The sequence below is a fragment of the Rhamphochromis sp. 'chilingali' genome (assembly GCF_963969265.1).
Source record: "Rhamphochromis sp. 'chilingali' genome assembly, chromosome: 3".
Classification (NCBI taxonomy): domain Eukaryota; kingdom Metazoa; phylum Chordata; class Actinopteri; order Cichliformes; family Cichlidae; genus Rhamphochromis; species Rhamphochromis sp. 'chilingali'.
The window spans coordinates 7,701,226-7,717,889 of NC_137931.1; the positions used below are offsets into that span (position 1 = coordinate 7,701,226).

General features: G+C 42.7%; 1 protein-coding gene across 2 annotated transcripts; it reads left to right on the forward strand.

The window, feature by feature from the left end:
- The first annotated feature begins 1,153 nt into the window (after positions 1–1,153).
- LOC308394671 (ras-related protein Rap-2a-like) lies at positions 1,154–16,331 on the forward strand. 2 transcript variants are annotated; one of them, XM_080879091.1, is made up of 3 exons: positions 1,154–1,940; positions 9,975–10,034; positions 15,042–16,331. In XM_080879091.1, exons 1-3 carry the CDS (start codon positions 1,627–1,629, stop codon positions 15,277–15,279), a joined length of 612 nt encoding a protein of 203 aa, XP_080735217.1. In that variant the 5' UTR covers positions 1,154–1,626; the 3' UTR covers positions 15,280–16,331. The 2 variants fall into 2 exon arrangements, with proteins under 2 accessions (XP_080735217.1, XP_080735218.1); XM_080879092.1 differs by lacking the exon at positions 9,975–10,034 and having other exon boundaries at positions 1,158–1,940.
- The last annotated feature ends 333 nt before the right edge of the window (positions 16,332–16,664 follow it).

Below are 16,664 nucleotides of genomic sequence, written 5' to 3' on the forward strand. Positions count from 1 at the left end.
TATCTGATGCTTGGTTGACAGTCCAGCAGCAGGTTGTTTTTTTCTTTTAGCAAATCCAAAACACAAGCTAATATACAGACATGGGCTACTATGGCTCCAGAGACTGGCAGGCCAAAGTGCTTTCCTGCAATACAAGACAAAAAAAGAGCCTCCATGCCCTGCACCACTCATATTTCCCTGGGCACACTTAACCATGAGTGGTTAAACCATTAATTCTGAGTGTATTATATCTGATACATGAGTTTTTGAGATTTCTTAGTTTTCCAATAAAAACCTAAATTAATAACGATACATTTTAAGCAATAAATGTAAATAAAAAATGCCAGATGTACCAAGTATGAGACAAATTAAAACTTATATAAATGCAAATTAATATTTTTAATTACTTTTTTGTTAAAAGGTTCAGCAGAATCTACATTTCTTTAGAAAATTGATTTTTCTGGCATGGTTCAGAAACCTTTAAAGGATTAAATGTGTAGGAAAATTGTTTAAGTGCTCAATCACAGTGCATTATGCAGAACCTTCACATTTGTGCTTAGCACTGTCCCCTTCTGGTTGATCTGGTCTTCTAAGATGCCGTTTAAATGGAAACCCTTTAAAAGACTTACTATGTGTTTATACAGTGGTTCTGCTGGAGGTTTATTCCTATTAAGAGGGAGTTTTTCTTTCCCACTGTTGCCAAGTGTCTGCTGACAGGGGGTCATCTGATTGTTGGGTTTTCTCTCTGTTATTCCCTTTACCTTATGATATAAAGCATCATGAGGCGAATGTTGTTGTGATTTGGTGCCATAGAAATAAAAATAAACTGAAATTGCAGAGTGGAAATTTGACATGTTCACCTTTTTAACAAATTATTTAGTTCACCTGAGGCTTCAGTTAACATCCCTCAGAAGAGCTCAGAGTCAAGCATCATATGTTGACACTGTCTTGAGAAATTATGTGCTGCAAACCAAGTCCAAGCCTCTGGCTTTGTCTTGTGCCTCTCATTGGCTGCTGACAGCATTCCTTACAGATTAGCTTATATTTCCGTTTAAAACGAGGTCAAAAACAATTATGTCACAGCAGCCTCTCTTATTTCTTTTCCATCACATCTGTGCTCTGCTCCCTGTTGCCATGTGGCACTAATCTCCCTCCATATCTTCCAGGAAATAGTAGCATCCAGTGGATGAAGCACACCAGAGGCGTGGATTCCCAGCACTGTTGTCTTCTATAAGCCAAAGAGTGCTCTTCGCCTTTAACTCCACTGTACCCCACTGTGCAGGGGAAATGTAGTGTTAGCCTTTTATTTTGTCGGCACATAAAAAGATGCGCCGTCTAGTTGTTTCTAATAATAGCCGATCTTATTTTAACTGCACCGACGCCTTATTGCATTATGGATGCCTCCGGAATGGTGTCCCTTCAAGATAGCGTGGGAATATTTCAGTAGAAGGCAGTGTGGCTGTGCATCTCAGGGCTAAATGCTCCAGCATCATTCGGCCGCCTATAACTGCAAGAGCATCTCGTTTACCGGAGGCTGTGTCATGCCTGTAGCGTGAGTCTGGGCTGCTGTGCACGGGCATGCGTTTCTTTGATCCGCTGCTGATCACTTTATTCTCTGCATGCCGGATTTAACTCCGCGGGAGCGCTATGCGGGAGTATAAGGTGGTGGTGCTCGGCAGCGGCGGGGTGGGGAAGTCCGCGCTGACGGTCCAGTTTGTCACCGGGACATTTATAGAAAAGTACGACCCGACCATTGAAGATTTCTACAGGAAGGAGATCGAGGTGGATTCCTCTCCGTCGGTGCTGGAGATCCTCGACACGGCCGGCACCGAGCAGTTCGCCTCAATGAGAGACCTTTACATCAGAAACGGCCAGGGCTTCATCCTGGTCTACAGCCTGGTCAACCAGCAAAGTTTTCAGGACATCAAACCCATGAGAGATCAGATCATCAGGGTGAAAAGGTGAGAGGCTTTCCAGTGTGCTGTAATTCATTGTAATTCTAAATAAATGCTCTGATGCCACAGACAAAAGGCAGCAAAAAAAACCCGTCTTAGGGGCCTTAAATAGCCATATTGGGGCAATAAGGACCCCGGAAGTTGTCTGTGTCGGTGAAGGAATGTTAAGGATATGATAATAAATATTTACACCTTGATTCAAATAAATAAAACAGTCACATTTAACAGTAAACATGCTTGGAGTACCCCATGGAGCCCCTCCAGGGCCTCTATAAATGTAATGAACCCCCCACACACACACACACGTACAAATCAGTGTTTTGTTTTGTTGTTGTTGTTTTTTTTTTCATTTTAAACTGAGGCTGAGAAACATCACAAAACTGCCATCCTCTCCATGTCTTCTCTCCTCTTCCTCTTCCTCTCTCACCCCCACGCTCTCCTCCAGTCCTTCGTGAGAAGCTGCATCCCGCTCATATGTTCTTCATAAGAGCCCAGCTGCGGCTCACCTGTCACACATCAACCCGCTGAACTCTCCCAGGGTTTGATATTCTCTGCGTCTCTCACACATGACTAACTCTGCACGGCTTTGATCAGCTCAGTCCATTACTCAACACATCCCCTGAGCTCATCTCACAGCCTGGGAGTGAGAGAGAGTGGGAGAAAGGCTGTGGTCTATCCTTTTCGGTAGTGACACATTGGAATTTCTTTTTTTTTTTTGGCTCAGAGTCTTGTGTAAATGTGTGAGCCTGTGACTCCAGGGTGCAACTGGAGTGAAACGTATTTTTCTTTGTTTTATTCCCAACAAAAGCGCATCATTATGACTTCTTCAATAGAAAAACGTTTTATAGCTGTTGTTGTTTTGATGCCAGCAGCTGACAGACGAGCGATTGATGCTACTTTTCATGGATGTTCAGTGAAGATGGGGGAGTGTTAGGTGTGGTTATGTTAGGGCAACAAAAATCCCCACTAACAGTGCCCCACTTTAAATCAGCGAAGAAGACATGCAGACGGAAACCAAAGTGAGATAGGAGCTCTGACTCATGCAGTGGTCTTACATGAGCATCATCATTGGGGGGAAGGGGGGGGGGGGTGTATGCACTTCATTATCATCATAAAGAGAAAAGAAAAAAATCCTTTCATTACACTTAATATCGCCCCCTTCTCTGCTTGTTGAACATGAGTGTTGTGACTTTTATAATTTCACCAGTAGAGTATTGCTGCGGTGCTTTCCATCTGCCTCCCAGGAGTGAACTCGGTGCTTCTCTTGTGGTGTGGACGTCACAGGCCGAGTGGAAGCTCGAGAGCGTCACAGCTGACGATGCACAGTGATGGCGAATGCGTGGGGGTGGGGCGGGGGGACTCCTTTATATTAATTTAATAGTAATGATGGATAAAAAAGTGCCCCAGCACCCAAAGCGGCTGCCCACACTGCAGCAGCCATCGCCGTCCTCAAGTGTATACCTATAAATATTTCATGCTTGTATTTCACACTGCTCTGGCTTTGAAGTGGGCCTTGTTACTGTATGTGCAAAGCCGCAGATAAGTAAAACACCCTTAAGTAGACTTGAAAACATAATATTGTTGTTGAGTTTTGTGCAGAGACATTATTACACAAAAATTAAGTGTTTGCATGTTCTCCCTGTGCCTCGCTGTACCTGGCTTCCTCTCACACTCTTAATGACATGCATGATTGTAAATAGCTGCTTAAAATTGGTCTTAGGTGTGAATGCTGTGTGAACTTGAATGGTCAGTGAGGCTAGAAACGGTGGTCAGTCACAGTCTGTGACAAAAGTAGAAGTACTAGCAAGATCTACTCGGTTGTTTACTTGATCTCGTTAAGGTGTCCGTCACAATCGGCTCCTGCTCTCCATTAGCTGTCTTTAGAAAAACAGCCTCCCTCCTCCCAAACTTGTTGCTGAGCCAGCAGCAGTAACAATGAGCCTCACACAGAGATATAGTATGTGCCCACTCACCAGAACTTAATGGGATTGTGTTGGGTTGAAAGCCAAGAAGACATCGGGCCTCCATTAGGCAGTCATATAAACCAGAATGCTTATGCAAGGCTTTCCATGTGCCAAGCATGGACAAGAAGTGAGATATGCTGTTTGGTTAAGGAGGCGTGAATCCATAGTCTCATAGTCCACTCGTTGTATGACAGATCAACTACCCAACCTAAAGAAAACCCGAATGTAATGTCATAGTTAACAGTTTACTAAAATTAATGGACAACACAGGGTAACCATTAAAAAATATCTCACTAAACTAAAAAGTGGCTAATAGCTAAAATTGTGAGCTAATATTATGACCTCTGTTGCAGAATTTCTTGCCAAAATTCTGCTTAAGCAGCTAAAACTGTTAGCCTAATATTCTGAAATAGTTAGCTAAAAGTATAATCAAAAAAACTTGTAAATTCTGTTAAGTGAAACGTGATTAGCTAAAAGTGTGGCTAGCTAGAGGTTGAAATACTAACATTTAGAATATAGTACTACGCAAAAGTCTTAAGCCAACCCTCATTTCTCTATATTTTGGTAGAAAATGGGAAATAGGTGCAGCGATTTATTGAAACGTGCTAATATACATGGAAGTATAGTATATTAGGCAAAAACCGAGTCTTTACAGTTCTTCAGGAATAGTTCTCCAGGCTTCTTGAAGGACATTCAAAGCTCTTTCTTTGGAAGTTGGCTGCATTTTGCTCTATTCTTTTCTGTGTCCAGACAATATCTCTAACACCACTGGCTGAGTGCAGAGCAAACCATGACAAAGCCCCCTGTGTTTTACAAATAGCTGTACACGCTCAATTTTGTATCTCTCTCTTGATATTCACTGTATATGTTGACACTGATTTGAATGCAAACTTTTCGAGTTTTCAAACTGCCACTGATTTTCATTCCAGTTCTTGTGTAATTTGGATTAGGTTAATTGGTAACTCTAAATTGTCCATAGGTGTGAATGTGAGTGCGAATGGTTGTCTGTCTCTATGTGTTCGACCTGGGACAGACTGGTGACCCATCCAGGGTGTACCCTGCCTCTCGCCCTAAGACAGCTGGGATAGGCTCCAGCCCCCCACGACCCTGACAAGAATAAGCGGAAAAGGATAAATCAGCATTTTCTCCACGTTTCCCCTCCGTAAGAATGGCTTCTAAACATACATCCTCCCACCGAAACCATTTCTGATCAGGCGTCAGTGGAGATTTTTTTTTAGGCTGCTACTTCTTTTGTTCTCCACTTGTCCAGTTTCTTCACAATTTTTAAGGGCCCACTGAACACCATACTGAAATATGCCAACCATTTTCAGTTAATAGCTCTTTGGGAATCACCTTATTGGTATAAAAATGTTATTTTCTGTCTTTCCACCTGTGTTATCTTTAGCATTTTTTGTAGATTCCACTAAAGAAATGAAGAAAAATTATGTGCCTTTTTAATGCATGAATGATTCATAGGTCAATGTGAAGTGGCTTAACAAAAGCAGTCAGGTACACGAATGGACTGAAAACTAGTGAAAAAGCTACCATAGCTCAAAGAAAATATAGAAAGACTGGAGAAATATTGCTTCTTTTAAAATATTATAAGAACGTCTGGCTGCTGGAAACAACCTATGGTAAAATGTCAAAAGTATTCAAATAAGAGGGATGGCTTAACAGTCGAAACTGTTAGCTTAACACATCAAAATAGCTAGCTGAAATCATGAGCTAGAAGTTCAAATTATATCTTAAAGTGTGAATTACACTTTTAAAGCTTTGCTAAAAGTATACAGTCTAAATAGTTTGTTTGCTAAACACAATGCAGAAAGTGGTCACTAAACATGATGAATTGCTAAGTGTAAGGTTAGCTAAAAAAGGGGGAACAGAAATGCTAATAGTTAGGGGTAAACAGCTAATTTAGTTTTTGAACCACACTATAAATGATAAAATCTGTTTAAATGTGTTCAGATGAGCACATTTGAAGTTGACATGTGGTCACCATCTGACACGACTTTGGCGCCACATATACATCAACATTACAGTGTTGACTTAAAGAAGAGGTGAAGAGAAGCAGGAAATACATTAAATACAAAGACACTTGATGTATAGCAGCTTTTCTTCACATATGTGAACAATTTTCTGTGCGTATTTAGGTTAACAAACACCACGGCAGATAAGCTTTACCCCCCTGAACGCTCCAGCACGGTCTTAGTCTAACCACATAAACCCCCGTTTAAGTCGCTATCTGTGATAACAACATCTGGGCGTAGCCCTCCTCGCAATCTAATGATCTCCTCGCTTGCATGTTAAGGTTTATAGTTTAATCGGCACAGGAGGAGGAAGCACGTTCAAAGTGTTGGAGCTGCGTTTTCACGCTGCACTGATGCTGTGTCTAATAGCAGGAGGTGAGCAGCACGCACCACTGAGTGGGAATAGGGTGGAGAGACCAAAACTACGTTTCCCAGGGGGCACTTTGGTGTAGGTACAAAGCCACTTTTTTTCCTTAGGCTTTTAGCATCGCCCATAAGTGAGGAGAGAAATGTTTAAGTAGCCAGCTCTCTGAGGATAGCCACCAGTAAAGTGCTTGGTCTTATAGACTTAACATATTTGCTGCACTATGCTTGCTTAAGTGTTTCCATCATGTGCCACCATTTATCTCATTCAGGGGATCTGAAAACACATGGTTCTACCTTGATCCAGTCAAGGTAGAACCATGGAATGGGAATGACCAGCCACTTTAAAGGCTGGTCATTCCCAGCCTTTAAAGTGAAGCCCAGTTTGCCCAGAGGTGAGTGTAGTACAATAAAAAAAAGCAAACATCATCAGGAAAGTCTAAAGTGAACACCATTTGTGCAGCAAATTACAATTCCTTGCTTGTGAATCATCTCGCATTCATTCCGGTTTATCTTTTAATCCCTCAGGGTTACAAAAGATTCTTTGCCTTGATGTGTATCTGGACCTTCCTATATTTAGATGAATATCACTTGAGCCACAGCTATGAACCCGGTAAACAGTGATGTCATTCTACTTCCTAAGGGAATGTTTACAGAGTGAAAAAAACAAAGTCTGCAAGGCATATGCATTTCAGTGTCACTGAAGGAAAACATCATGTGATGACGCGATCTCTTGGGATAGCACCCAGTGATACGGGGCTTCCCGTGGAGCCAGCTGGTATCCAGGCCGAAGCTCCCTGTCGTGTGTGCCAATCTTTGTTCATTAAGCTTGTGATTGGTCAATATTATTCAGGCTGTAAATATAAACCAGAAACCTGCTACCAAAAACTTCTAGTTCCTCACCTACAGCTCCTGCAAGTCTCTGTTTATAGATACTAACTGCAGCATAGTCCAACTTGCATTGGCACTCAACTGGATAATAGAATTGGATGGATGGATGGATGGATTATATCAGTTTGCATTCTTATGTTGCAGTTATTGAAGTGTTTTAAATCATTCTAATGTTGCACATATTGATGCCAGCTTCCCAAGTGGGAAAAACAGTCAGAGCTTTGTAGCATTGATGGGTTTAATGCAGCCATTCAAGATGTATTAAATTGACTTGTACAAATAGCATGAGCACAGCTAATGTTAAAGGCACCCTGTAGTGTTATTAGACCACTAGGAGTGCTATTGAACAGGGCTGTGAATAAGAGGAGGCCTGTTTTGTTTGCTTTTTGTGCCTTTTGTAATACACATATCAGGTGACAGGTCATGCTAACTCCTATAGCGTGCTATAATTGATTCCTTACTATGCAGAGAAAGCTGGGATTACATTCACAATTACAAAAATACATTCAACCAAGTGCAAGCAAGTTTGTGGAAGGTGCCATGTTGCCCTGTCATGTTAAATGGACATTGCCATTCTGCCTCATATCCTGAACTGAAGTCAGAGCTTTAACACATGAAAACATGCTTAAATATGCTTATTTAATTATTTATATATTGTTGCAATTACTTTAGCCATGCGACAGCTGACCACGAGCTGGCTAAGCAACAGCAGCTGGTTCTAAGCTAACATCATGCCAGGTAATGTTAGGCTCAAGTCTCTTAAAAATCAGACATTCTCTCTGATAAGCATTATAGTCGTACACACCATATACATTGTATGAAAGTTTATTTGTTATTTATTTATTATCCAACAGTGTTCGATCCAATTCAAAGAAGTTTCACTAAGTAGGTAGGTCACAGGTAACAGTGACAAAACAGCAGCTAACAGGGGCTAACAGCAGCTAAAAGAGCTTTACTGCAGCAATAATGCTTACTGGCAGAAAAGTCCCTCAACAACTCAACCTCGATATAGCTGTCATGGGACAGAAGTGAGCTTTACCAATTCATCAACTCCTTTCTGAATAATTGCACAAAGTTTCACAGCCTCCTCTAGAGTAAATAGACACGGACACCCAGCATATTGCTAAGGTAAATAGCATAAAGACAGCCTCAGGTGTGCACTTGGGAGGGGTAAGAAACCAAAACTGAGCTGAAGTCTTAAAACTACCATGACCTGGATGACCGAGAACCTGCAAAGAGTCTTTATTGCATTATATATAAAACTGCCAATTAAATGAACTTCTTACTAATCACAGGTCCACTCAGAAACATTTCAGCCCACTGCCCCATGTTTGTGGAGGAACATCGAGGTCTTTGGGGACTTATTTTTGGATCAGCCTCATGTGACCAAAAGAGGAAGTGCAGATCAGTCTTTTCCATTTGGCTTCTTTTTAGCTGCTTGACTGAGATACTGCTTTCAGGCTCAACACTCACAATGAAGGAAGAAACTGGAATATTTTTAATAATAGGTTTATTAACAGCCTTTCCTGCAGTAGCTTATCTCTCTCTTTGGGAGTCTTGTTGTCATTTAGGTGCCCAGAACAGCAGGTATAATAGCACAAAGCAGCACTGGCCACGTGAACTCACATCCTTTTTTAATGTCTTTCTATCTGAACAGAGAAGAAGATTGTCAGGGGAGCTTTGTTGCACCATTAAAGGCGGAAATGAAGCTTGGGGTTTCATCTTTAAAATAACACCTTCTCCATCTGCTGTGCAGACCCCTCTCTTTGCCTGTGTATCACAGGAATGTTTGCGGTTTTTCCTCCATGATACCGAGGCATTACAGAATCATTAGATACCAAAGCTTTGTTCTCCAGCAGTAACACACCCTTTGGGAGTTCACATAGTGTGGGCACTATAGGCTGTGTGATTTCTCTATCCAGTTCTACATGTAGATACGTGGCTGGCTGTCACACAGCGCTGCTGCTGCTACAACTGGTAATTAACAGCAGATCCAGAGAGCAAAGAGATGGCTGCAGGGTTGGAGGGCTTCGTGTAGGCGATGTCTGACTGTTCTTTTGTAATTTGTATGAGTGTTTTTTGCTGTGGGCCCTGTAAAAAAACAAAACAAACGAAAACAAAAGGTAAGTGAGGTCACTGAAGCTATTTAGCACAGCAGGTAGCCTTAACAAGTCTGTTGTACCCCGAGGCTAAATGGAAAATGTGGAGGCCATCTTTTTTATGTGAGGAATAAACGCTGATTCTCTGTGTGGGTGGGTGGGTGCGTTTTGTGTTTGCCTCTTTGCCAGCAGCTGAAATAACAGCCTGCAGAGGTGAATGGCATTAAGTCGTTTGTGTCTAACCTTTATTTCAGGCTTATACGTGCATCATAGGGATGCTGCAATATTTTAGACATCAATACAGACTTTAAAAAAAAATAAATCGGTATAGTTTTTTAAGCTATCTTAAGCCACTTTATATTTCTAGCATCGTTTCTCACGCTCTGTTTATAAATCTAAAATCTGCACATTTATACAACTGTATAGTTCAGCCAACCAATCCCAACACGTTCCAACTGTGCAGATAATCCCCATACTAGGTAGTGTCCAAGTGCTGTAAAAGGAACGAGTCAGAAGCGTTTGTTAGTTTCTCCTGATTTATATTTATACAGCCGGGAAAATAACACTTCAGGAAGAACATAACACTGGTAAACATACCGTTAAGGCTCCAATAGTCATGAGGACATTCTGTATCATGATAACTGGAATAACTGTCACAGATCCATGCATCCGTGTTCTTCTGCTTATCCAATACAGGGTCGTGGTGGTGGTGGGGGGCTGGACCCTATCAATGCCATCGGGGTACTACCTGGACAGGTCTGTCTCTGGGCTATCACATGGAGGCCAGTTAACCACACTGTGCATGTCTTTGGACTGTTGGAGGAAGCCACAGTACATGGAGAGGACCCTCGCAGAACATGCAAAAAGTCCCGGACTGGATTCAAACACTTCATGCTCCAAGACGACAGTGCTTAGAGCATGAAGGGTGCCATTCCTCAAAGAGGGTCATAAAAACTGATAGTACGCAGATCATCAGAGATATAGACGGACTTTCACTTTTTAGCTCAAAGTGCTGCTGTGTGTAAACACAAGGCATTATACAAAACAATCCTCACTGATGCTCTCGACATATTAAACCTTAAACTAGTGCAAAGTTATGCATCCAAGTAAACATAATAAGATACATTTCAATTAAAATAACTAAAAATATGTACAGAATAAAAAAAAAAAAAAAAAGAATTTCCTCTTTTGAAATAAAAAAGAACAGTTGCCTTTAACTGGGAAACTGGTCTTTTATACTTATATGGGGGTTTTGGGTCATTACAGTGAACTGAAAAAGGCTAAAGGACGGGTTTTTATAGCTGCTTTCAAAAGATTTCAAAATAAAATTTCAAAATAAAAGCACAAAATATGTATTTTAAAAACAGTATTTAACCTTTTTCCTCCCGTAAAAATGACATTTGACGACCTCAGCCGTACCCGTAATGTCGTTTTTTGTGACCTCACTATATATCAGTATATAACCTCAGTAAGCCGATCACTGGGGATGGGTATTGTTTAGGTTTTATCCGATACCGGTGCCAAACCGGTACTTTTGAAACGGTGCCGGTGCTTAAACGGTGCTCAAACCGGTGCGTAAAGAATGGAGAACACAAAATTGGTCCAAAAACCTCTCATGTTCAGCTGTTTTTTTGTAAAAAAAAATAACAATGTTAGCAGCTATGTGGCATATATGGTATCACTCTTGGCTGGAAGCAGTGCTTAAACAATGGAAAAAACACAAACTTTGTCCAAAAACCTCTCATGTTTAACTGTTTTCCACTTTTTCTTTGGTCATTTTAGCCTTTTTGTCCAGGGTGAAGGGAGTATCTGCCATCAAACAAGAAGACAGCCGCATGTAACTATGATGGTGTTTGCTAGTTCACCTTACATGCATTAATGTAATAACGTGGTTAGCCTATTCAACGTAAATTACACACAAACAACATTAAGCTACTCACGCAGAGAAGAACGGCTGCTGCTGCTGCATCATCATCCGTCATCATTTCTGCTACACTGGCAGGGCTAGGGGCCAGGACTCTACTCTTCGGGTTTTTGGGGGATGTTGCTAACTCCGGGTCCGATAACAGGCACCACACCCTCAGTAGATGTGCTCGGTGTGAGGTCTCGCAGCAAGCTATCAAATACTGCGCATTTCTCGGCTTTTAAAAAAAACGCTATGCATCGCCAGGTGTTTCATCGGATTTGAGGTGTTACCTCCTTTGACAGTATCACAGTATCAGCTTAAAGCACTTGTTGCAGGCTGCTGAGTTTGCATATTTTGCTGTGAAGTGCAGCCAGACTTTTGACCGCTTCGCCTTGGGCATTTTTAATCTGTAGCTCTGCTCTAAAAGAACGTACGTACCAGGACCCGCCTACTATCCTCGAAACGTAAAATGATTGGCTAGAATCTAAAGTGTATCACAGCTCAGGAAAAAAAAGCACCGAAATAAAGCACCGAAATGTGCGCTGCTTTTCGGTCTGGTTACTACCGTTTATGTCAGAACCGGTACCCATCCCTACCGATCACCCTCACTAACGTCTGACACGCACCCAATCATTTTGTTCTGTAAGCAGCCAGAATGACAACGTTCAGAAAAGAGAAATTAGGTTTATACCCTAGCAGTCGTCAAAGAGAGTTGTTCTACCTGTTATTAATCATCCAAATCCTAATCTAAAGGATTTAGTAGAACTTGTAGATTAAATTAAGTCAGGTCTTCCCCAAAGGTAGAAGGACCCATGACCGAGTTACACTGCATCACGTGGAAACAGAGATATTCATTGTTTTATGTCATATCAATCAACTAAAAAAGCAAATGAACACTTCAATAAAGCGAGCACAGTTAGCACATAGCTATAGTGAAGAGTCATGCTTGAGATAAAGACATTAAGCTTCTCACTCCAACACCTCCTGAGATATTAGTCAATAAGGAGTGATAGCGGCCTATAGATCCCTGTGGGACAACTTTTCTCCACGGTGCGCTGAGCTGCTCCCCCCTCATCTGATGAGGAGGGGCTTGTAGTTCGATGCTGCAATAAACAGTCGCCGTGCAAACTCCCCGCCCCACCCCGGAGAATCTGGCTCTCCCTGTGTCTTTGTAGATATATATAGAGTTTCTCCTGCAAGGCTGTCAGATTGTGTTTGTCTCCACGGTACTCTCCTTGTTCACACTTCACACCCTTTAGATTCCAGCTTTCCAAACACACGGGCCATGCGAGATGGTTGTCCTGCTGAGGTCAGCTGTTGTTTTGCATGTGTGTGCGTGCGTGCGTTTGTGTTGTACAGTGTGGCTGTTGTTAGGGGAAATGTCAGGCTGCAGGGAAGGAAGTCTTCGGCTGTGTGGAATGAGTTTCGTCTGTCTGACAGTTTGAAGCGTCTTCATAGGCAATTAAGACAAAAGAAATGCTCTTTGGAGAAGCTTCTGAGATCCAAAACGAGGTGCAGATACAGGTCGAGCTCAGAACCCTTTGCTGAATGACACTCGAGCAGGTCCATAAGTGTCCTCTGCCCTGCTGCCTGCATTCATTTCCTGCAGCTCTCTGGCCCCTGTAAGCTCGCTGAAACGTTTGCCAGCTCTTTTCCACGCCTCAGCTCTTCTCCCAGCTGAGCAGCGTGGCAGCGGGCCACCAATTTGTAGATAAGAGCCTATTTCTCAATAGTGCCAGCAGATCAATAAGGCAGGCTGGGAAAGCACTTAGGAATGACTGATGGCCAAGGCTATTAGGTAGTCTATGCTATTACCTGTTGTGAGAATATACACCCACTTTAATTGATATTGTGTAGTTATTTAATCGCGGGAAACATGAAGGGCATCTAACTGAAATGCAATATCTTTTGCTTGAATAAAGTGGGGTCCCGCTTCATGTAAGTATAATATAAGTGTCTGTTTGTGAAGTAGCAACTAGTGTGCTAACAGTTTGCCACCTTTGGAAAACTGCGATAAGTCACTGTATTTAAAAGATGGTCACATTGACATTGACATCAACTCTAGCAAGCTGCGTCCATACACTGTGGAAAATGGAGTAGAGACATGTTGTGCAATAACGGGATGATTGCATTCAGAAAAACAGCACAGAGGTCTGGTTCAGTGAAGCGGCAGTGCACCTAGGAATCGTCAAGTGGCCATTTGAGGAACTGCAACCAATAATTATTACGAGCCAATTAGCAAATGCTCTGTAGACCCTGCTATTACTGAGTTGGACTCCCTTTTTCCCAAAGATTCTCTGTGGTACAGAATAAACGAGGTACTAAAGGGCCCAAAGTGTGCCAAGACCACCAGAAGACCACCCAGTGTGGCCTTCTGCTGCTGTAACCCATGCTCTTCTGCATAGCTTGGTTGCAGTGACTGGTTATTTGAGTCACTGTTGCTGTCACTGTCCTATCAATTCAAAGCAATCTGGCCATTTTCTTCCGACCTCTGACATCAACAAAACATTTTCGCCCAGAAAACTGCTGATATTTTCTCTTTTTTCAGACCATCCTGTAGTAAAATCCCAGCAGATCAGCAGTTTCTGGAATACTCAGACCAGATGGTCTGTCACCACCAGTCTCATTTAAATCACCTTTTTTTGCCATCCTGATGCTCGGGTAGTCTTGACGAAGTCTGCGTGCCTAAATGCGTCAAGTTTCTGCCATGCAATTGTCTGTGTAGACATTTGCATTAAAAAGCAGCTAATAGGTAAAATGGCCAGTGAGTGTAGTTGCTTTTTAGAGATCCAGCAACAGTTACACAGCAAAATGAGCGTTTGTTGGCAGTTCTGCTTCATGCTGATGAATATTAGTCCAGTTCATTCTCCTTTGAGCTCTCCTTCGGCCTCTTCACAGGCCATTTCACAAAATATGAAATATTGATCATAGACCCACTGTCTGTCTGTCCCCACTGAATGAAGGCAGTGCTGTTTTGAAGAAGTGTGTGTGTGTGTGATTTGAGCAAAGTGCACTTTTAAGGAGTTACTTACCAAATTACAGATGTCAGCCTCTTCTCAAAGCCAGAAGTAATGTACACGGCTCTTTATAAATTCATGCTAAGCCTTGGAGTTTTTACAGCAGTAACAAGCATCAAATATAGCCAAAGATGAATATGAAGTAGAAAATAGTTGTTTCCAGTGCCCCAGTGTTCATGTCTCTCCCATGTGAGAGCAGCACATTAGCTTTATTCAATTATTCAATAACTTATTCCATTACTCTCCCCAGCCTGGTTTCCTCGTATCGATGGCTCAGAGGGGAAGAGGACTGGGCTTGTCAGCCCCACGCGTTGGGGGAGAAAGCTTTTGATCCTTAAGACGTGCTCAGTGCACGATGGAAATGGTGCAAGTGCAAAGTGCAGAGCTAACGATTTTTAAACAAGAATTGGAATCCATTAAAATATGCAGCTTGCGCACCATGCAAACACATATGTAATGTATTCAGCAATAAATGGACCATCAGTTGGGTTTTTTCATGATGGCGGTTTTCTGATAGAACCTCCTGTTGGTACCGGATGCCCGCTGAGCGGCAGGAGTCTCCTGGGAAGCTCAAGCTGAGTGTAGCTGGGTTTATTCCTCTCCTCTCTATTGTGCATTGTTTCAAACCCCTTATTGTTTCAGCATTGAGCAAATACAGTATGTAGGCCAACAATGCACACACACTCACACACACAAAAGCAGCCACATTTATGGCTCTTTCCCTCTCTTTCTTCGTCCCGTAGGAATTAAGAAGTTCCTGTAGTCGGTACCAAAAGACACCCAGCGGGGTGGCGAAGGCAGCGCAATTCCACTGATGTCACTTTCTCTCTTAATTTGCAGGTACCAGCAGGTACCGGTGGTTCTGGTGGGCAACAAGGTGGACCTGGAGGATGAGAGGGAGGTGTCCCCCAGCGAGGGCCAGGCGCTGGCTGAGGATTGGGGCTGCCCCTTCATGGAGACATCGGCCAAGAGCAAGACCATGGTGGATGAGCTTTTCGCGGAGATCGTCAGGCAGATGGACTTCTGCCCTCTGCCGGACCGGAGAGAGGCCTGCTGCCCCGCCTGTAGCATACAGTAGCTGAATGTCGGAGGGGAGGTGGAGCAGGAGTGATTGGTGGATGGATTGGAGAGGAGTAGAAATTAGAGTCCAAATGTATTCATGTTAGACAAACTTGAAGATTGGAGAGGGGGCAGGGTTAAAGGAAGCAAACCCCCACTTTTGGTGTCACTATTCTTAGCTGCTTCCTAGAGGATTCTGGGAAATGTAGGAAGTTGCAGAGAAAGCAGGTTAAGGGGAATTCAGTTTTGACATTCACTACTTCTCCAACACAGAGGGGATTTTTTTTCCCCTCTTAAAATAAAACAAAAAACAAAAACACACGACCTTCCTGCTACTATCACGGTTTTTGCTGATTATTCCAGAGTGAATTCCCGGGGTTTTCCCAAAGGCAGCGCGGTGCCAAAAACCATCTTAAAAGCCATCAACAAAGAGGACCACAGTGCTAAATGCTTTTGGGAAAGCAGCCATAGGTCCATGGGAGGACGGCTCGGCGTGCGCAGCAGTTCTATCTGTCCTGTTTTTCTTCTGCTTGTTGTTCTATTTTGCACTTTTTTGGTTTTTTTGCCAGTGCAACGGCCATTCACCGAGTACCCGGAGAGATAAGTTAACACCACTGTGAAGGAGTCGTTACTGGAAGGTGCATTTGGAAGCAGGGCCCACCTTAACAATAAATGAATGACAGGATGAACGAATGTGTTTGAAACAAACAAACAAACAAACAAACAAAAAAGGCTGCACCTTTAGGGGGGGATTCATGTCCCATTCATGTCACAGATAATAACTGTGGATGACGTGAGCACGAAGTTGTACTGTCACACTCTCAAGTGAGTACAATCAATCGCACCCAAAGAGACGGTAATCAATCAGTCAGTCAGTCGATAAAATGTACCAACACTCTGCAGACACCTTACAGATGATACAAATGCCTTGTTACAATGTACGAAGTGAACATCAGTGTCAGTGTGTAGCTCATCTATCTTTAGTCACATCGGATATGTTAGTGGTTCAATGTCAGAAACACTTATTTTCAACAAAATAATAAATCTTTATGCACAACTGTGTCGTGTGTGTTTTTTGTTGGATCGTGGTTTTTTGTGTGTCATCAAAAAATGCCTTTGTTTTTTTTTTTCCCCTCCCCAGTCTTTGAAGTTACCGCTCTCCTTTCATGTTAACCTCCAGAGGTCATAAGATTTGCACTCATTGAGAAAACATAGCCGCCTTTCAGCTTTGCTCTTTAGCAGTAATCTGGCACTGCCTTGGCCTGCGTCGAGATGATTTATGATGTTTTGGTCCTGCGTCTGCGTTCCCCTGGCTGGTCGTCCTTGTGCTACTGCCCCTGCCGGTTGCCATTAGTGCCAACGCTTACTGCAGATTCTGGTCCTGAAAAATCCAGCGGGCATTTG

Excerpts from the sequence above, each read along its gene's own strand:
- LOC308394671 (XM_080879091.1), top strand. The coding sequence starts at position 1,627 with ATGCGGGAGTATAAGGTGGTGGTGCTCGGCAGCGGCGGGGTGGGGAAG. Across the intron at positions 1,941-9,974 it reads CAGATCATCAGGGTGAAAAG|GGTCGTGGTGGTGGTGGGGG; the intron begins GTGAGAGGCTTT and ends TATCCAATACAG. Across the intron at positions 10,035-15,041 it reads TCGGGGTACTACCTGGACAG|GTACCAGCAGGTACCGGTGG; the intron begins GTCTGTCTCTGG and ends CTTAATTTGCAG.